General features: G+C 39.6%; 1 protein-coding gene across 2 annotated transcripts in view; it reads right to left on the bottom strand.

Annotated features, from left to right (window-relative positions):
• Positions 1-21,975, bottom strand: part of UBE3D (ubiquitin protein ligase E3D) — a 90,636-nt gene that overhangs the window by 25,374 nt on the left and 43,287 nt on the right. Inside the window, exon 9 of one of the 2 annotated variants that reach the window (XM_061989849.1) lies at positions 11,808-11,946. In XM_061989849.1, coding sequence (XP_061845833.1) covers positions 11,808-11,946 — 139 coding nt within the window. Of the gene's footprint in view, positions 1-11,807; positions 11,947-20,487; positions 20,575-21,975 lie in introns of those variants that run through there. The other variant, XM_061989850.1, reaches the window with a different exon arrangement.

Raw genomic sequence — 21,975 nt, 5'->3', positions numbered from 1 at the left:
AATTTTATTTGCTGTTGAATAGGTCGAATGTTTCAAACTGAAAAAAATCCTTAACCTTGTTCACCATTACCAGGATTTAGTCCAGGTTTTGGAAAGAACACTACACGAGAGGGCAAAACAGGCAGAAAATAAAGACTAGAAGAGGTGAGAGAAAGCTTACAGAACAGAATACAGTAAGTTTTACAGATAGTATTTTGTCACATTCTAAATATCACCTTAAAATAGAAAAAGCAGTCACTTAATGGAATATATCCCCAGGACAACCATGCAGAATAGACACTTCTGATTAATTTAACTAGTCACTAGCTACTGCTCTATAAAAATATAGCTGAAAATGCATTTTCTTTCTGTGGAAGCAGAGAGAGAATGCAACCTGAAATATGAAGGACTCTATGTGTTCAGGAGACTTTTTTTTTAAGTAAGAAGTTGACTACTTCATTACAAAGAACTATCTAAAGCCCTGTCGTACCCCTCCCAGCCTCTGTTTTTCCACCTTATCCAAAAAGAGGGGAATATAATTAGATATCTCTAAGTACTAAAAGTTAGTTTCTAACCAGTGAAAAAGGCATAAGAGAATTACAAGGCTATCTGCTCATTAATAGTTTGAAAGCAATGTAAATTGGGATCTAATAGAAATGAGATGCTAATACGGAAACTCATCAGTGCAGAAAACCCAAAGTGGTCAACAAAAAGGAAAACAGGGCAGTACTACAACTGCATTTCTGAAACGCTGGCAGATGAATGGAATAGACTTTGTATGAAAACACGAAATAAAGAGTAAACAACAGGCTCTCTGGTGAGTTAAAAAAGAAATATGTTAGCTAGTCATCCCTCATTACACACTGATAGCATTTGGTGACACATCTCCAGATAAAAATAGAAAATGTGTCCAAGACTCAAGCATCAATAGTGGGAAAAACTTCCTTCAAAAACTGAGTTATGAAGGCAAATAGTTATTGATAAGAACCAGAACTAGGGCCAGTGGTACCAGTCACAGAAACTGAGAACATCTGGGTAGTATTTTCAGTCATTTTCAGGATCATATTCAGGAATGCCAGGCATTCTGGAAGAACTTGGAAGTGGACTGAGCAGCCAAAAGAGTAAGATTAAAATAGCATCTTCACTTGTGCAGGTTTGCAGGCAAGATCCTTTTTCATGTAGCCAAGGTACTTAATACTAATATTTTCTTCTACTCCCCTTACAAAATTCGAGCTCACTGAAAGCAACAGAAGGAATATGGCTCCCTGACCTGTTTCATCAATTCACAATGCCACAGCTCTGCAAAAATAATGAAGACTAGGATCTGGCATTGTGAAATAGTCTCTTTCTCTATAAACTATTCTTATACAGTTTATGATAGTGACATGGGAATTATATATATATATTTTTTTTTTACATAAGACAGAATCACTTCCTATTTTAGTTGTCAAGCTGCCAGGAGACAGATAAAGAAACATTAAGCAGAACACCTGGCAGAAGTCCAAACGGCAATCACATTCTGCCCACCCAACACTCCCAGTGATCTCACTCGGCTACAGCATCTTCAAATTCCTGCAGGTTTCCCTGTATGTTGTTAAATGGTTGCCAGGTTTCATCTCAACAGCTTTCTGTTGAAGGCTAAATGGTTGCTTTATTTCAGTAGGTTGTGCTAATGCTTACATGATCTTTTGCCCTTCTCTTTCTTCTTCCTGTAGGAGTATTCCAAATCTTATTTTAGGAGCACTACAAAGTGCATACACTGAAATGCCTCCTCACACACCCATGTGTCGAACCACTTCCTTTAATTCAAAAGTAGTGGAGTCATAGTACAAACAAATATTCACACAACAGATCTTTTTTATTGGTCAAAGCAGCAGGCAACATACGAGACGATAGAAATAAACCTGCCTTTTTTGTAGTCTGTCAGAACTGTGCTGGTGTATAGTGGGAACAATGGGAACAGCCTACAGAAAGAGTAGCTGGTGCATCTTATTTCTCACACTTCCCTGCAGGTCTTTCCCTGCCTCTGGGCAGATGATGATCTGATCTGTTTTCTCATCTCATCTTTCTGCCCATTCTAGCTTTCCTAAAAAAAAAATCCTAAAGTTTTCCATAACAAGAGCTTTCAAGCACTACTGTTTGTCATCAGCCATTACCCCATAGATCGAAGAGCTATGATTTACGAACAGAGGTTTAGAGCACACTGCTTGCTTTACTGACATCGCAACAGAATGATAGACTTGTACTTCTGAGGGAAGGCAAACTGTATGTTTCTCACTGGAAGCATTACTGACTTCTTCACCAAAAGATTCATTCCAGACTCACTTTCAACTGACAGTAAAGAAACAAGACCTTAACAGCTCTCTTCCTTTTCATCCACCATGTACTTTATCATAGTCAAGTCATCGATTCAATTATTATGCTCTGGCTTTGCAGACTTCTGTATATTTGTCCATTTGTCTCCTTGAAGACATCATTTCCCTTTCCAACTCTTTAACACATAATACTCTTGAGTTGCTCTGACTGCCTTGGCAAGCTGCCCATCTGCTAATAGAATGCTAGAATTCAGTGACATCCTTCTTCAGGATCCCTCAACAGTTTGTGATAACATCATACCTATTCCAGCCTACATCTGAAATCTAACAGGGTTGAATCCACCTATTTTTAAAGTACCTGTAAACCTTCTAAGAATCACCCTTATAATCCCAGGGGTTTTTTTCTGAAGATTTTCTAGACTTCATAGGTGGCTTCAAAGCTTCTGTCCAGACTCTTAATGGAATCAAACATCATTGCAGCTTTCAATAACAACCCCCATCCACAAAGCACACAGAGTAACAGCATGAAACTTAAACCAAAAAGCACTAGAGAATTACTGCTATCTAATGACTCAGTATTATTTTCTAATCAATAGCTGGTTATCTAGCTCTATTCAGCTGATAACCAGATTTCTGTACCTTGTTGGCTAGGAAGTTGAAACTTACTCCTCACATAAGTCAATCTATTAATTACGACCTGGATAGAGCTCACTAACTTAGAGAAATCAAGGTTTTGAAGGGAAGCAGCCCTAAAGAGATAAATTACTTACAAACCACGTTGAACACATACAGCATTATTTGGTTGTGCATAGGGCTAAATATTTCTTTTGAGCAGGGTCTGTTTCTCAGTCACAAAGGCAACAGCCTCAGTTAATAAACAGAAATGACTGTTCTAAAAGGGTATCAGGCCTCTCATGAGACTTTTCTTTATGTACATATTCAGGTACTTAAAACATGGGTATTTGTCTAGTCTTTCCATAACACGCTCACAGTGTGGTGCCTGCTGATAAAGAGCACAAACTCTCAGTCTGTGTTTAATAGCACATTATGGACACAAGTACTGGGTAATTAGGATGTAACAGCTACACTTTCAGATTTCAAAATTAGTTGGGAAAAGCAGAACATTCACAATAGAAGCAAATAGGAAGTAAAATGAGTGGCATCAATCAGGCATTTTCATTCCTAATTAGGTCTGTCTTCACCCATTTCAAGTGGCTGATAACATGGGTTACACCAGACTATCTAAACTGGATTTCTGCAAACAATTGTACATTCTAAACAGTAAATGACTGCAGTGAGCTTCTGAGGAAAGGCTTTGGTAGCAGAAGGGGCTACAGGGGTGGCTTCTGCAAGAAGCTGATTCCAAGATCGACCCGCTGCTGGCCAAGGCCTCTGGGATAACATATTTCAAATAGGAAAATGTTTCTGTGCAACAGCAATTGCAGGCAGAGAGAGGAGCAACTCTGCAGACACCAATGTCAGTGAAGGAGGGGAGGAGGTGCTGCAGGCACTGGAGCAGAGATTCTCCTGCAGCCTGTGGTGAAGCCCATGGTGAGGCAGCTGTGCCCCTTCAGCCACGGAGGCCAATGGGGAGCAGAGATACACCTGCAGCCCAGGGAGGACCCCACGCCAGATGAAGACTTGTGACCCCATGGGAAGCCTCTGCTAGAGCAGTCTGTTCCTGAAGGACTGTATCCCATAGAAGGCACCCACACTGGAGCAGTTCATGAAGAACTGTAGCTGGTGGGAAGGACTCACAATGGAGAAGTTCATGGAGGACTGTCTCCTGTGCAAGAGACATCACACCAAGGCAGGGGAAGAGTGTGAGGAGTCCTCCCTCTGAGGAGGAAGGAGTGGCAGATAAAACATGTGATGAACTGACCACAAACCCCATTCCCATCCCCCTGTATCAATGCATGGAAAGAGGTAGAGTACTCAGGAGTGAAGCTTGGCTCAGGAGAAACAGAGGGGTAGGGGGAAGGTGTTTTCTCATTCTCATACTCTTTGTTTGCTAATAAATTAACTTCCCCAAGTCGAGTCTGTTTTGCCAGTGACAATAATTGCTGAATGACCTCTCCCTCCCCTTATCTCGACCCACAAGCCTCTTGTTACATTTTCTCTCCTTTAGCCAGCAAAGTAGTGATAGAGCAGCCTTGGTGGGCATTTGGCATCCAGGCATAGTCAACCCACCACAATGACATATTTCAGCATGTTTTCTAAGAAAACTGCTTTGAACTGTGTTACCAGATGTGATGTTACATGTGACTGCTGCCATATTCTAGGCAGAAGGAATTGTACACAAATGAGTTGGTTCCTCCAGTAGATCTTCCCTCTCAGCAGAGGAGCCTGTGTACTGCATCTATGCTGATTCTCACTGGGAGCTCGAAATGTTTTTTATAATTAAATCTACTTCTGTTTAGGAGATGCCCAGGTTCACTCTGTGGTTTCTTCTCTACTGGAGAATCGTCTTGGAAGAAAAGAAGCATTTAGCTTCTCGGAGACACTGATGACAACTTTTTAATCTCATTTTAGGACCACTGCTATCAAGGTCCTGAGCTCCATGACTGAAGTAATCACATAATCTGTGCTTCCACAAGTAAGCTCAGCCTGCATTTTTCCTACCCATAGCTTCTGTTTACATTTACATACAATTGGGGTTTTTTTCTGTTTCAGGCCAATATAATCCACGAGAAGAGATGCAGCCATGTAACGTATTAGGTAAGTGAGATAATGTCTTCCCATCAGCATGTCCAAAGCAGCACCAAGTATCACAAAACCATAGCCTAGAAATGAGAGCCTCTGCTGCAGATATGGAGGAGTCATATATGGGATACAGAAGGAGACATAGAACCTTGGATCAATATGCTCCTGCATATCCAGAGCAAAACAGTTCTCAGTTAGGATACATTATGTCTTAAAGTTTATGCAGAATCAGTACTATGAAAGACTTTTGGTAGAGGTTCAAAAAAGACTTAGAAATACTAAATATAGGTCCCCAAGAGCTAATGTTAAAAGAAGCAGATAGTCTCAATGTTCAAGAAATACAACTGAATCATAGAATCATAGAACGGTAGAGTTGGAAGGGACCTTTAGAGATCATCTAGTCCAGCCCTCCTGCCAAAGCAGGTTCACATATATCAGGTCACACAGGAACATGTCCAGGGGGGTTTTGAAAACCTCCAGAGAAGGAGCCTCCACACCCTCCCTGGGCAGCCTGTGCCAGGGCTCCCTCATCCTCACAGTGAAATAGTTTTTCCTTATGTTTAAATGGAACTTTTTGGGTTCCAGCTTCTTTCCATTTCCCCTTGTCCTCTCACTAGTTACAATAGAAACAAGTGAAAGGGTTGTCAGACATTGGAACAGGCTGCCCAGGCAGGTGCTGGAATCACTGTCCCTGGAGGAGTTTAAGAAACAGCCAGATGTTGTGCTCAGGGAAATGGTCTAGTGGTTGACAGGGCTGGGACAAAGGCTGGACTCAATGATCCTAAAGGTCTCTTCCAGCTGAAACAATTCTATGATTCTATGAAAAGGAGGAGCTGAGCCAAGCAGACTTTTCTAAATTTTACTCAGCTTTTTGCTTCAAAAAAGACTGTCAGAAACCATAGATGCATCTGCAAGTGTCCTCTATCTTCAGTTTCCTTCCTTTTGTGATAAACAAATTTGAAAGTGCTTTATATATATGTACATACACACATAAAAGTATAAATATCAAAAAATCCTGAATATCAAGGCACACTTTAGTTCAGACCATGTGTAGACCTAAGAGACAGCAGTAATTTTGTATTTTGCTTTCCATGAGTCTTTTGAGTACTTTTGATACTTGTATACTTTAAGCTATACATGAACATTACAGTAAGCTATAACAAACAGTGTATTTATTGATTCTTATGTTTTCTGAGCAACTTACTACTTTATATCTATAAATCTGTCTCTTTTAGGTAGTTATCTGCACTTTATGAAAAGACTTTAAACGACAGTTTGACAGGCTGCTCTATGAGAAACTTTTTTCCACCTTTTCTGAAGCAAAGTAACTGCCAATGAGTTTTTACATTCAGAGACACCTCTAGGAATGCTTACTGCAACAACAGAATGAACAGTTTTTGTTTATTCTGGCTCTATTTCTCTTAACCAAAGCAGACAGTGTGCTGATAAGCTACCAGTGCCATTGGGTGCAGCAAGAAGGAATATTAAGGGCTGTTTCTAACAAAATTTTGAAACTGCTCTGCAGTTCTCACTCACAATCTCCTTTCAATTTCACGCAACTCTAAAAGTAAAAATAAAACCATGATCTATTTAGAATCATAGAATGCTAGGGGTTGGAAGGGACCTTTAGAGATCATCTAGTCCAAACCCCAATCTCATTTAACTCTGAGAACTCTTGTTACAGACTGTGGCTTTATGAATAGCATCTTGATATGAAAAGTAAAATGCCTGGCTTCCCACAATAACAATGAGAGAGAATGTGCTGAAGAGTCTCATGTATCATCATAAGACATATGTCCAGGATGTCTTCTGTGCTTGAATTCAGAAAAAGAGGAGATAAGGTTAGCAAAACACAGCACAGATTACTTGTCACTTGAAAGCATCTCCTTGTGTTAAATGTTTTGCTTTGTAGGCTCTAAAGTACCAATAAACACATCCTCCCTGAGGAGGATGAGGTGTAGCGCTGAGGAATAGCAGTTGAACAGTTCAGTGATAAAGTACACAGTAACTCAAGTGGGTGCTAGCTACTAGTGCTTGAAAGTATTAATAATAATACACAAAGTCAAGCCTAACCCCTCCTAAAGCAAAGGGCTGATAGCTCAGGTAGGTGGAGAGCCAGATAGATCAAGAGTAAGGTAGCAGAGTTTTCTGTACAGTGTAAAGGGCCTGAGGAGAGAGCAGAAAAACAGTGCTCAGAGCAAAAGAAAGCTAAAAACTATTTTAATCTTTTCTAGTAGCAAACTTCTCTTTCCCTTCTTACTGCATTCTGCACTGCTCCAGGAAAAATACCAAGTGCCTCAGTCAATCCTATTCCCTTCACCTGAGGCATCCTTAGTATGGGTGAGGGATTACAAGCCTGAGAGAGTGCAAATCAGGGCTGGAAATCCATGTCCTCTAGTAAATCCAAAGGCAAAAAGAATTACTCTATCTACTTAAGTCCGTCAGAGTTTCAGGGCTCCAGCTTTTTAAGTTTTAACTCTTTACAGTCCATTAGAACAACATCAATATAAATGCACAGGTAACACGAGAGATGAGCTAAAGACAATCTAGTAGCTAGATCAACAGCCTGCCAGGCTTAAAAGCTGGCTGTCGTGACACCTTAAACTCAACAGAGAGCTATATTACACAGTCTGTTGCTGCTTCTCTTTTCCAGGCTCCTCCAGTGACAAATCACACTGAAAGACCTTCACAGAGTACAAAACAGAATTGAAAAATGATTTCAAATATTATGTTACTAAGCAGTAGCACATCGCTGGAAAATAAAATATCCTTTATGTCTCAGCACAGATACGGAATCTGCTTAGCTAGTCCCAGAGAGCACTTCTAGAGCACAAAGCAGAACAGAGTTTATTACAGAGATGATTAGCAACTAGGCACCATTTCCTTTGTGTGCTTTTTACAGCCTAAATATCATCCAATGCATATGTATAACAGCGAAAATTTTGGCTTGTCAACAGCGCCAAATTGTAATATAATATGGAAAGAGGGTAAATATAGTCTCAAACAACACCAGGGTGTGGCTAAGACAATTTTTGGCTACCTAATTAAAAACAAAAGGATTTTTCAAGCTATACTGAAATATTAAGAGTTAAACTGTAACTTTTTGATCCCTACACATAGAGCTGCCTGTTAGATGCATTTTCAAGTACTATATTAAAACATAAAGAAAAGCACTAGTGGAAACTAGTGGTCCATTTAGCTCCACACCACGTGTCCAAGAGTGAGAACACTTACAAAAGGAGAAAACTGATACTTTCTGGTGGTGTTTCCCTTCTAATTCCCCCAGCACTCATATGCCAGCATCCAGCTGCAAGCATCAGGCCTCCTGTTGAATATGACTGTCGTGTGGATAACAGTTGTTTTCTCTGCAGTTGTTTTCTGTTCAACTACATGGACTACTGTAGTATGGAATTAAAATATCTTTTTTTTTTCTATACTACTGCCAGGTCTAGGTTTGCCACAAAATAAAGCAAAGCTAGTTTTTGTTATTTTGCCATTAATCCATCAGCGCACATGAAATACCAGTTTTCAATTCATGCCCTCACAATCTTCACTATCCTGGATGCAGAGGGATCTTATGCTCAGGTAACAGCACAATTTATTATCAGCATCCAGGCTCTCTGCAGATCTAAGAAAAACACAGAAAAGCTAAGATGTGTAATTCTAATATTTGATGTAGAGAAAAGTGAACATGAGTACAAAGAAGCAAGACAGAAATAAAAATGATAAGGCTGACAGCCCATTGTAAAGCATCAGAGAAAAGCTCAGGCAAACTTTGTTTCTGCTTCATGGATTCAAAAACTGAGATCCAAACAAGGTTGACAAGGATAAAAATAAACAAAACAATATTTTCACAGATAGCATTTGTGCTCCAGGACAAACACTTAGTGATACAGACTGTCTGGCAAGAAGAGTGAAAGTTGGAGCCATAATTTTATCAAAACAACTATTTTCCTCTCCTTCCATTTGGCAAACTACAACATTATCTTAGCATTGGTTTTAGAACTTGGGCTTTTAAAACTATATATTTTTGTCCTTTATGTTGCTACAAAAGCAAAGACACTGGGAATCAGCTCAAAATATAGTATCTTCAGCCTGAAATCATGTTCACAACCAAGACTGAACATTGTCACATCACCTACTTTGGCCCACAGGTAGGTAAACTTAGATCTATGCAAGTCAGTGCTGGAAAATGCCATCCTCCACAGTATTTCAGTTCAGTAAAGCACCTTGACATTGATATCAGTTGTTCCATCAATATCTGAGTTTGAAAGGATATGGTCAGAGGGTCTCCAGGGGATGTACAGGGTGTTCCTGCCCCACAGCTGACATACGGCTGCTACTGACTCACCTCTAGGTCCCTGAGTCACCTCATGGCCGGGCCTCCAAGTGCAATGGTTCTTGAGTTTACCATTTTCTATGTGCATCAGCTGACAGTTATTTATCACTTCTTATCTCTAACCAGACAGGCAATTCAAAGGAAATCCTAAATGTAACAACCTGGGACTGAGTAGCACAGAAAGAAAACAGGACACACAACCTCAGTGTAGAAGAAGGGACTCCTATTTAACCTACCATGGTTAAGCTGACAAGATTTTATCACAGATTACTGGCAACATAATGAACAAGGAATCCATCCTCCTTCTGGGGCCAGCCTTGTTCAATCTTTTCATCAACAACCTGGATGAGGGGACAGAGTGTACCCTCAGCAAGTTCCCTGATGACACTAAACTGGGAGGACTGACTCATTCCCCAGAGGCTGTGCTGCCATTCAGCGGGATCTCAACCGGCTTGAGGGTTGGGTAGAGAGGAACTTCATGAGGTTCAACAAGGACAAGTGCAGAGTCCTGCATCTGGGAAGGAACAACCACATCCACCAGTACAAGCTGGGGATTGACCTGCTGGAGAGCAGCTCTGCAGAGAGAGACCTGGGAGTCCTGATTGATAATAAGCTAAACATGAGCCAGCAATGTGCCCTTGTGGCCAAGAAGGCCAATGGCATCCTGGGATGCATCAAGAAGAGTGTGGGCAGCAGGTCAAGGGAGGTTCTTCTCCCTCTCCTCTGCCCTGGTGAGGATTCATCTGGAGTCCTGTGTCCAGTTCTGGGCGCCTCAGCTCAAGAGGGACAGGGAATTGCTGGAGAGAGTCCAGCACAGGGCCACCAAGATGCTCAGGGGACTGGAACATCTTTCTTACGAGGAAAGGCTGCGGGAACTGGGGCTGTTTAGTCTGGAGAAGAGGAGACTGAGGGGTGATCTTTTTAACATTTATAAATATCTAAAGGGTGGGTGTCAGGAGGTTGGGACATCCCTTTTTTCTGTAGTAGCTAGCAACAGGACAAGGGGTAATGGGATGAAGCTGGAACACAAAAAGTTCCACTTAAACATAAGAAAAAACTGTTTCCCTGTTGAGGTGAGGGAGCCCTGGCACAGGCTGCCCAGAGGGGTTGTGGAGGCTCCTTCCTTGGAGGTCTTCAAGACCCGCCTGGACCTGTTCCTATGTGACCTTATCTAGGTGACGCTGCTTCTGCAGGGGGGTTGGACTAGATGCTCTCTAAAGGTCCCTTCAAACCCCTACCATTCTATGATTCTATGATTTTGACAACAAAAATATTAACTTCTTAACAGGAAAGATGGACTATTCAGCTGCATGGATAACTAGTACTGGCCAGTCCTTGAAACTTGTCAATTTTGTCATCTCACTCTGCTGGCATTCAGGAGATTCTTCAACCTTATGGCCCTGAAATCTACAACCCAATAACAACTTTAACTTTAAGTATTAAAATATGTTGAAATAAACAACAGCTTGTGCCATATTTGAGAGTTTACTGTACACTGATCCCTTGTCTCCAAGCTCATGAGTTGCAAAGGGAACTGACAACTCAAGTGCATACTTATTTCCTAACATCTAGAGTTGTTTTCAGCAGTTGTACATCAGTCTAACTCTATTAAAATCAGTTACTTGATTTTGGTTTCTGACCATGTTCTTTCTGGCTCCAAAATTCTACAATAAGATTATTTTTTTCAGTAATATAACTTGGGAACACTAATTAAATGAGCAGTAATTAAATGTGCCTTAACTACAAACTGGGAGCATGGACAAATAGAAGCTAAGGGATTTCGTGCCATAAACTGTTTAGGACACTCCATCCCACTAAGACTATAGATGTCAAGGCAGATTCAGTTATGCTTAGCGCTCAACAGCTGGTTATTTTAGATTTGCATCAATACATAACCAATGGACTATGCAACTACAAGGGAGCATCATAAAAAGTTGATATTGAGTTGATATGTCATATCATCATGAATTGACATATCTGTGTAGTTCCTTTGTAGGAATCATATATCTTCAGACTCATGATAAATACAAATCACAATTTAACATGCCTGTAAGAATATTTTCTTAGGAAAATTTCCATGACTGCTGAAAACTTCAGCAGTAACATACAGAACACTGGACAAAACTCTGAATGCTTCACTCCTAATTTTACAGGTTTTCACCACTGGAAATCTTTTATTTACTGAGGTCTGTGTTTTTTCTGAAGCCAAGAAGATTTTATATAATGATTCTAACTGACATTTCTTTAAACATCTAATTTAATTTAAGCAATGATTCACTGTTTAATGACATTTCCTGTCTTGGTCTACATTTAACACAATTGAAAGAAACTGAGCACTACAAGAAGTTCTCCATTGTTATATTTCAGAGTCATGCAACTATAAAAGATAAAGCCTTACTCTGAAAGGGTTTATGGGTCTCTCTTTTCCCCAGAAGTAACACTTTATATTGAAATACCAAGCTGTTCCTTACCTGAAAAGAGTTCATGCATTGAAGAGAAGGTGGCAGAGAAGTGGTACTCAAACCCAGTATTAGCAGTAATTCCAAACACGTTTCTGATGGGAACTTTAAAGGATGAACTCCAATATCATTTTCCCATGCATCAGCAAGCCTATAAAGTTAAATAACCAAAACAACAATAAACAACTTTTTCATTCTCTTATATATATCTAAAGACCAAGATTCAAACAAATATTAGAATGTGTTGTAGTATTGTGGAGTCTCTTCTTATTTTCCCTCTAAAAACCACAGGAAGGTGTGTTTTACCAGAAATGCAAGAGACACTTAGAGTACCCCATCCATATCACCAATATTACAAAAAGACACATAATGTGAAAGGAAAATCTAGTATACATTACAGTAACCAACTTAACCATGAGCCAGCAATGTGCCCTCATGGCCAAGAAGGCCAATGGCATCCTGGGATGCATCAAGAAGAGTGTGGGCAGCAGGTCAAGGGAGGTTCTGCTCCCCCTCTACTCTGCCCTGGTGAGGCCTCATCTGGAGTCCTGTGTCCAGTTCTGGGCTCCTCAGCTCAAGAGGGACAGGGAACTGCTGGAGAGAGTCCAGCACAGGAGGAGATTGAGGGGGGATCTCATTAATATTTATAAGTATATAAATGATGGATGTCAGGAGGTTGGGACACCCCTTTTTTCTGCTATATCCAGTGAGAGGACAAGGGGTAATGGAATGAAGCTGAAACTAAAGGAGTGCCATTGACACATAAGGGAAAACTATGTCAGTGTTGAGGTGAGGGAGCCCTGGCACAGGCTGCCCTTGGAGAGTGTGGAGTCTCCTTCCTTGGAGGTCTTCAAGACCCGCCTGGACATCTTCCTGTGTGACTTGATGTAGTTGACCTGCTTCTGCAGGGGAGTTGGACTAGATGATCTCTAAAGGTCCCTCCAAACCCCTACCATCCTATGATTCTGTGAATCTGCTCACATTTCTAATTTGAAGACTGATTATTTCTAAAGCAAAACTGACACTGGCAATTTCCCATCATATTGTGGTTTTACACACAGAGTACTCCACATAGAACATTATGCCTTCACTTTTACATTGCTTCTAGAAAGTAGTACAGCCTTTCACTTCTGAAAAGACAGGAGGTCAGGTGTGAATTTCAACACTGATGTTTATGATGCTCTCACTGGAACATTACTAAGTCTACAGCAAAAACTCAATCCCAGTTCATTTTATACAGCCTTCTGCTTTACATGTATTAAAAGAATTAAGATTTCTAGAGCTATTCATAAAGACAGCATTCTAAAAGCACATTTCTATGAACTCTTCCTGCAATCACGTGCTGAAGAACAAGATTAGTTCAACAAGATTAACTCGGAACACAAGAACATTCCACTTCCTATTGTTCCTATTGTTTCTTCCCTAATGCACAAACTGTCAGACTGATCAGTGATCCAGTTAGTTTAATAATTTTACCTGAGCAGCTGCTATCAGTTACTCCAGAGCAAGATAGATGCCAATTATTCTCAGCTGATGTGAGGGCATCACTTTGGAAGACAATGCTTGCTACCATTCCATGTCTAAGACTTCACAATTTCAATAACTAATTTTAGCATCAGCTTTCACTTTTGAATTCCTAGGTTTGCATATACACTTTTGTACAAATGCTTCCATAATTAACTCTTCCTAGCACCTTCTTAGCTCTTCAAGATGTTTCACCTAGCATAATTTACACATCTTTCTTCAAAGAGTGGGTGGGTGTATTTTCACTTCTTTATCTTCATTTGTCTGAAAATGGCCTCTTGAATTTTAATTGTTTTCTTTTCTCTTTCTTAATCTTTTCTTTTTTTCTTCTTCTTCATTTATCTATGGGTATGTAAGAATTCACTTCTCTTTCAGTGCACAGGAGCGAGACAAGGAACTATGGTTATAAACTGGTATAAACTAGAACATAAGAGGTTCCAAAGAAATATGAGGAAGAATTTCTTCAGTATGAGGGTGACGGGGCACTGGCACAGACTGTCCAGATGGCTTGTGCAGTCTCCTTCTCTGGAGACATTAAAAATTCACCTGGATGAGTTCCTGTGTGACCTACTCTAGATGGTCCTTCTCTGGCAGGGGAGTTGGATGAGCTTTCGAGGTCCCTTCCAACCCGTAAGATTCTGTGGGTCAGAGGAGCTTCCATTTCCCTAAATAAAGGAATGTTTTCTCCAACTTTTTTTTCTTTAAATCCACAATAAAAGATAAAGAGAATCATATCACTTCTAAACTATTAAATGTACCATGTCTCATCAAAGTGAGTGGGTTACTTTGATATAAGGAGGAAAACTGTACTTGGTAAGGAGGAGGAAGGCTGGGCATCCTCTGGCACTTCCAATGGCACTGCATCACTTTACATCTCCACATGTGTCTGAGAACATACCAAAGTGCAGAGGTCAGCATCTGCTGCACATTAACAGCCTTCACAATACATAGTATGTCATTGGACACTTATACTGCACCAGAAAGATCTGAAAAAGTTATTTAAATCTACCACAAAAAATCCTGTCTGCTACAACAGGAAGGTGAGAAGTTTAGAAGACAACCTGGACTATTTTCACTATTGAAAGACAAAAGCCTCCTGTGAAGACCCAAACACTTTGTCTTTGAAAGGAAGCATGATTCTTTTAGAAGACTATACAAGTGGCCAAGTCCAGGAGAGGCAGCCCTGACTGGCCCACAAACTCTGTAAATGCTCCAGGAAGAACATCCAGCTCTAGATGAGGAGCGCTGAGCAGTCAGTAACCAAGGAGTCTTGTTAATTGTAATCCGGAATTGAGGCTTTTATTTCATTATCATTTGGTAACTTAATTTCCACACATAATTAGAAACTTACCTTTATATGTTCCTTACTAGGTCTTTGTTCTACATTTTTTCCAATCTTGTCTGCTGATACAGGCAGATGTAAGTGAAGCTAGTAAAATTGAGGCTTTCTATTTTTCTTCAAACACAGCTAGAAAGTTTGGAGACTGGAGGTATATGTCAGGGCTCTGTGTCGTGGGGAGGCATTTCCAAAGATGGCCCCTCTAAGTTGCCTTATCATTTTAAAGCCCAACTCTTACAGTCCTGACGCTGCATTAGGGCTTGTTCTTCTTTTGTTGCTGTTGGTTTATCTGGGAGACTGACTGTTTGCATAAAGACATCTAGCCTAATTATACTGCAATTATTGTTTATTAATGGCTAAATTGCTGGCATTTCCTGAAACTATTCCAGTATGTATTCCCTTATTACAAACAAACCGTGTGTGTCCTAGCACTTACTGTTCCAGGAACACTTGTGTTAGGAATTAGTCTTTACAACTCTCCTTTCACAGCATTTAATACAAGTGGCTGTGGGAGGTGTCACTGCTTTATTAGATCATGTCTCTTTATTCTTCTTTACCTCAACTACTCTTGTGAGTATTTTTCCATAATATTCATTTTAGAGGAAGGAGAAAAATGTCTCTGCTTAAATGAAAAGCGAAACAAAATAGAACACCACCACCTACCACCACCCCCATTTTTTCCACCTAAAGTTTCAGAGAACACTTCTGTGTAATGAAACTCACTCCTAACACAGAGGAGACAGCCTTCTGTTTACTGAAAGAGGATGACCAGCTGATAACACTTCTCAGAAAAATGAGCATTCATGGAGGACAAGTCAAACTGTCAGCTCAGTGCTTCCCCCCCAACCAATCCTAAATGCCAACAGTCTGAGCTTTTTCAAGGACTTTTCAAGCATGCGCTCTCTTCCCTTCCTCTTTAACACTTTTACTCAGCCGTAAATTCTTGTTTCTAAGCTTTGCTTAAGAGAAAGCAGGCTGGGTCAAGTCTGCTTCTTTTGTGAGTAAAAGCAAGAGCCAGTATAATTCCCAGAAAGCACAGCACAGATTGCTATGATGACTGAAAGGAGTAAGGGGGAGGTAGAACAGATTAGATGGAGGAAGGTGAAGTTAACAAGAGAAATAAAGGCATTTTATGTTCTTCTCTATTCAAACATTAAATTTTTCTACATTGCAAAGAGGCCTTGAGATTCTGGTTTTACCACTCTAATAAAAAAATAAGACCTTCAGTATCAAACAAAATGTATAAATTCTACATAGATGCCTTAAGTCATCACGGGGTGCAAGGCTACATCTACTTCAGATTGACTTTATGACAGGTAAAAATCTTACCACTGCATATTGACCTTGACACTGTTTGAAGGAAATGTGAGTCAGCTTTAGAAACCAGGTTTTAAAACAGTTAGATGTAGTAAAAGATACTCAGAAAAATGGTCCAAACTAGGAGCATGTTCTGAGTTAAGAAAAGGACATGTCAGAGTGAATTTTTTTCACAGGACAGTAAATCCACCTCTGTAAATCATCATCATCATCCAGTTCTGCCTGCCAGTGATCTCACCAACAAGAAAAGTCAAATCATTCTAAGCACCCTGTCACTCCACCCTTCCTATTGTCTCCCTCTTTTCTCTATCTCCCTCATTCCCCAGAACTTAGAATCAGAGAATTGTTTTGGTTGGAAAAGACCTTTAAGTTCATTGAGTCCAATCACTGCCCTCACATTGCCAAGCCCACCGCTAACCCATGTCCTTCAGCACCTCAGCTACACAGCTTTGCAGTATCTCCAAGGATAGTGACTCCACCACGTTCCTGGGCAGCCTGTGCCAGTGTCTAATAACCCTCTCAGTGAAAAAGTTCTTCCTAATATCCAATCTAAATCTCCTCTGGTGCAACTTGAGGCCATTTCCTCTTGTCCTATTGCTTGTCCTATTACTTAGGAGAAGAGATTGACCTCTCATCTCACTACAACCTTCTTTCAGGTAGCTGTAGAGAGTGATCATGTCTCCCTTCAGACTCCTTTTCTCTAGGCTACACAAACCCAGTTCCCTCAGCCACTCCTCCTAAGACTTGTTCTCCAGACCCTTCACTATCTTTGTTGCCCATCTCTGGACATGTTCCAACACTTCAATGTCCCTCTTGTAGTGACTTTCTAGCCTATTTCAATCAAATTTTCTCAAGAAAGATTCCCAATATATTCCATTTTTTAGGCTCAGGACAGTCAGAAAAGAAAATCTCTTAAGTTTTCCAGCAAGAAGAAGGGTTGGTTATAATGGAACTCATCCTCAGTAAAAGGAGGCATCAGAGCTCTTCCCAGTGCTAAGAAAACTTGAGATGCAGCCTCTGCAGATTAAAGTAAGACTTCAAATTCACTCTTTTTGTCCCATCGACAAGATATATATTCATCTCACCCATGAAAACACAATACACAGATAAAGGATACAATTAAAACTTTCATACAACTTGAATTTTCAGAAAGACATGTGATGAGTGCTCATCAAACTGTTTAATGTATTTCTGGCATACACTTCAGAACTGAAGTAGTGTAGACAGTGAACAGTGTAAAATTCTGCTCAAGGGGCCAGATACTTGGCTATTGTGCTAGATGCTGATACTAAATAACTATGTCCCATGTTCTAAATTGTCAGAATGGAGCATTCAAAACAAGTGAAAAATAAGATGAAAGGCTGGGACTATCTTCCATCCTTGTCCTTTTCAATGCTTTCTCTAAGGAACGTGTGGTTTGAAGGAGAAATTTAATGCATAATAATATTGTCATGTTCCCACAACCAGACAAAGAAATACAATTAGGAAAGTAAAATTCCTACAGTAATGTGTGAACAGTGTTTTAAAAATGAAGTGATATTTTAAAAACTGTTTAGCTGATAACAATGTGAAATTCAGGGAAACTGGGTTTCTTAAAAAAACTCAAAACCCAGCAACCACCATCCCCCTAAATGTTATCTGAAATTCAACCAGTTAATTCTGAAAGCAGAGATGAGCAAAACTTGAAAACAACTAGTCAAATAAGACTAAAGATAAGACTACTACTTCCCCAGTAGAAGTAATTGATCACAATGTTTTCAGATAAGCACGTCTGACTCACCATGTATCAGAGAAGTATTTTTCCACTGCTCACTATGGCATTGATCCCAATGAATTGCTAAAAAGTCTACATAGATTAGAGTAATATTTGAAAACCGTGTCCTTAAAAATGAGGTTTAAGACACTAAACTCATAAAATACACTTATTTCATAATTCCTTGATATAAGTACTACTAAAAAAACCCCATAGTTATCCATCAGGTCACTCACCCCTAATGTCTTAAGCGACCTGATCTAGGTGACCCTGCTTCTGCAGGGGGTTGGACTAGATGATCTCTAAAGGTCCCTTCCAACCCCTGCCATTCTATGATTCTACGATTCTAAGTATTAATGAAAAATACAATATTGGTGAAGCAAAAGAAATCTTTGTATTTCAAAACCAGGAAAAAATGACAAGGATTCTAACAGGACTTTGAAATACTAGACTGGACTTCTCACTAGTCTGCATCTCTGTCAAAAGAAGCTTTTTCTGTCAATGCCGAGGCCAATTATCAGTAATAATCACCCTCCACTACGCATGAGATTCACTTCAAAATGTACCTGTCTCGGCAACAAACAAAACAAGTCTTGCTTTTGAAGAGGAGCAGGTAAGCCCTTTTTTTCTGTCGAGGGCATCCCCATCATCACCTCTGACTTACCAGGCTACTTCTATAAATACATTAACCCAGGATAGTCTAAGGAGATCAAAACTAGAAAAGGAAAAAGCTCTTACTCAGAGCTCTACTCACTGTTGCTATTAAAGCACTGGATTAATTTGACCTCATTAGTTATAATCTAGGTAAATGGCTCTGCCTTCAGGGCCCCAAATGCTGTGAAACCCTTGAAGGAGATTACTGTGTTAGCTATGGCTTTCACTGTTTTGCTGAATCACAGCCAGGCTGGAGAATCCAATATAAAAGCTGAAAGAAGCTCAGCCCTGACTCTTGGAGTTCACTGAATGTTGTTAACGCTGCCCTTTCCATGAACTACAGATCTGATATAAATGACAGATGACTTTACTGAACCAAAGGATAAATCTGCTAAATTAAATAACTATTTGTAAAAACGATTCAATCTAAAAACAATTCTAAATTATAGTTGATGATGTGTTTATATACTTAATATACCGGGAGGCTAAGTTATTTATACTTTTAATTATCCTTGCAGTGATCTAAAAATGACATAAAAATCAATGCACCCTCATTAGCTGCTAAACTCTTGCCAAAATTTAAATAACATGGAACACTAAGAAGTGTAGTGCTTCCACAGTCTACAGCAAACTCCTTTGGAAAAACCATTTTTGTTTGGTACAGAATCACTGTTTACCTCCTAAAACAAACATCTACAGTCTTTTTCTAATGCCATTCAGTATTCATCCTCAATAGCTGGGAGTGTCAAGTGTAGTTGTTAACCATATCTTCCCTGGGATCTTTACTGATCGTATGGTATCCCAAACTAACAAGTATAAACCTCTCATAAGGGACAACAAAGGCAAGAATGGAAATTTAAACCACTGCTGTGCTTCTGAGTAAATGAGCAGGAGGAAGACATCAAGAGAAGTAAGAAGACAGAGAGCAGTGATTCAGGGACCAACGTGAGGAGGTGCTTTCTTAGATTTATTGGAATAAACTATAGTTGCCAACAACAGAAGCTCCATCTCCAAGTTTTAAACCTTATTTTAGTACATCACTATAGACAGGATGAAGGCTTATTTAAAGTAGACTTAAATGAAGGTACATTCAAGATGAAGGTATATTCAAATAGTCTTAAATACTCTCTCTTGTAAAGCAAACTTATAAGAAAGCTATTGATATATAATCTGTATAATAAAGTTACATCATATACTAAAGTATATATATGTGAGCTATATTACATATAATTATGTCAATTATATAAAAATATCATTATAATACAATTATACATATTTAGATAAATTATTATGAATAGATATAATGGTTCTATTCACAAACATGTGACCATTATTAACAGTAAAGCATATTTTGAATAAAAAAACCTGTGCACTTCTGGATTGGGACAAAGAGAAGTTATCTAGAAGTTATCTACAAAACCAATTCAACAAGTCTAAAATACTTTATCTTACAAAGTGTCTTTCTTGAACTTCCAATGTGTCACCATTTGAAAAGGTGACAAAGTTATTTATTAAAGTTATTTAATACTAATAAGAAAGGCTTATAATAAAATTTCAAATTTGGCCTCAGCAGAGGCCTGCCCATTGCCATAATATTTTCAGAACTGCCATGAGAAGTATGAAATGTTCTTGTAATATTTCAAAGTGTCTTTTAGGTAAATCTGTGTTATTTGCTCCAATTAATGCTTTTGTGATTTAAAGTTGATATTCTACGTGCAGTTTCTCATTTCTAACTCAAATAGGTAGCACAGCTTAAATAACTAATGCAAAAAGGTACATTAAAAGAGAGTCTATAAAATTATTTTGTTTGCATCAGACTTTTGCACATGAATCTTCTTTTGCATCAGGAACAGTGTATCCAGCAGGTGTGTGTCCCCTCTACTCTGCCCTAGTGACACTTCATCTGGAGTCCTGTGTCCAGTTCTGAGCTCCTCAGCTCAAGAGGGACAGGGAAGTGCTGAAGAGAGTCCAGCACAGGGCCACCAAGATGATCAGGGGACCGGAGCATCTTCTTTATGAGGAAAGGCTGCAGGAACTGGGGCTGTTTAGTCTGGAGGAGACTGAGGGGGGATCTCATTAATATTTATAAGTATATAAACGGTGGGTGTCAGGAGGTTGGGACTTTCCTTTATTCTTCTGTATCCAGTGAGAGGACAAGGGGTGAAGGATGAAGCTGGAAAACAAAAAGTTCCCTAGAAATTTAAGGAAAAACTATGTCAGCATTGAGGTGAGGGAGCCCTGGCACAGGCTGCCCCAGGGAGGGTGTGGAGTCTCCTTCCTTGGAGGTCTTCAAGACCGGCCTGGACACATTCCTGTGTGACCTGATCTAGGTGAACCTGCTTCTGCAGGGGGATTGGACTAGATGATCTCTAAAGGTCCCTTCCAACCCCTGCCATTCTGTGATTCTGTGATTCTATGAATCTCAACTACATTCATACTCTTTCTGTATTCTAAATTATTTTACTACTTCTCAACATGCTTTTATGATTTTAAACTATTTAAGGGAAGTCAGAGAGAGAAGTAAAAGCTGTCTAGCTCAATCTATGAACTCCAGGTCAAATACCCTTTCATTTGTTTCACACCAACCAGTATTTTTATTAGACTCAATTGTCTTATATTAACTTAAATGTAACTACATTGGTTTTGGTAGAGTTACTAAAAAAATGCTCCTAGCACAAAGGAAGCCTCAGTATAGCCCACAGAATTAAAGTATTTTTTTCTCAAAGTGGTACGGGGCAAAACCAGAAAACCAAGCAACTGTATTAGTATATTGTGCCAAGATAGAGAAGGTTGTTTACAAGTAGATTACTCCTCTGAAGCACAGAAAGCTATCTCAACATAATGCAACCTTTTGCATAGAAGTAAATCTTCAGATTTTAATCCTGTCCAAGAGTAACTTTACCTTAAAGCATGTGATTTCAAAGTAATGCTCAGCACACTATGGATTAAAGATTCGTGGGTGTTCACCAACCAATTTTCTGTGTGGCCATCCCTCCTTCAGCTGGCTGCTGTGAAAGTCAACAGCATTAATTTTAAATTGCAAATCGCATCACCCATAAAATATTTTAATTCCACTGCAAAACAGCACCAACTGTACAGTCTCTGCAGAAGACAAAATAGAATCTCAGCTGCAAGAATCACTGAAATAAAGCTTAAACATCACAGGGAAGGATTAGCAGGTGTTCATCTATTCTGGAACATTTAAGCTGAAGATTCGTAATACCTAAAATGAATGTATGAAAAGCTAAATCAAGCAACAAAGCCGAAAGCAGACTTACATTCAATGGGACACCTAGTTGCACGGGGACCATGAACACTTGACAATATACTAAACTTAAAATTCATGACAGCACTCAAACCATGCACAGATGGTGAGTGAGTATAACTAAGACATTATCATCTTTATTTAGTTTCATCACCAGGTAAGCAAAAATAGGCTCATCACAGAATGAAGAGAAAAAGGAATTTTAATTCTGTGACCTTGGATATAAAATCCCAAGTCTGCCAGGTACTTCCCAGAATATGTCCTACCAGCAAAACCACAGTGCACAAAGGTACAGCACCAGCAGGAGCTATATCCACAGAGCCATCCC

The sequence above is a fragment of the Colius striatus genome, chromosome 2, assembly GCF_028858725.1.
Source record: "Colius striatus isolate bColStr4 chromosome 2, bColStr4.1.hap1, whole genome shotgun sequence".
In the NCBI taxonomy this organism is placed as follows: domain Eukaryota; kingdom Metazoa; phylum Chordata; class Aves; order Coliiformes; family Coliidae; genus Colius; species Colius striatus.
This window is presented reverse-complemented; position numbering and strand designations above follow the sequence as displayed.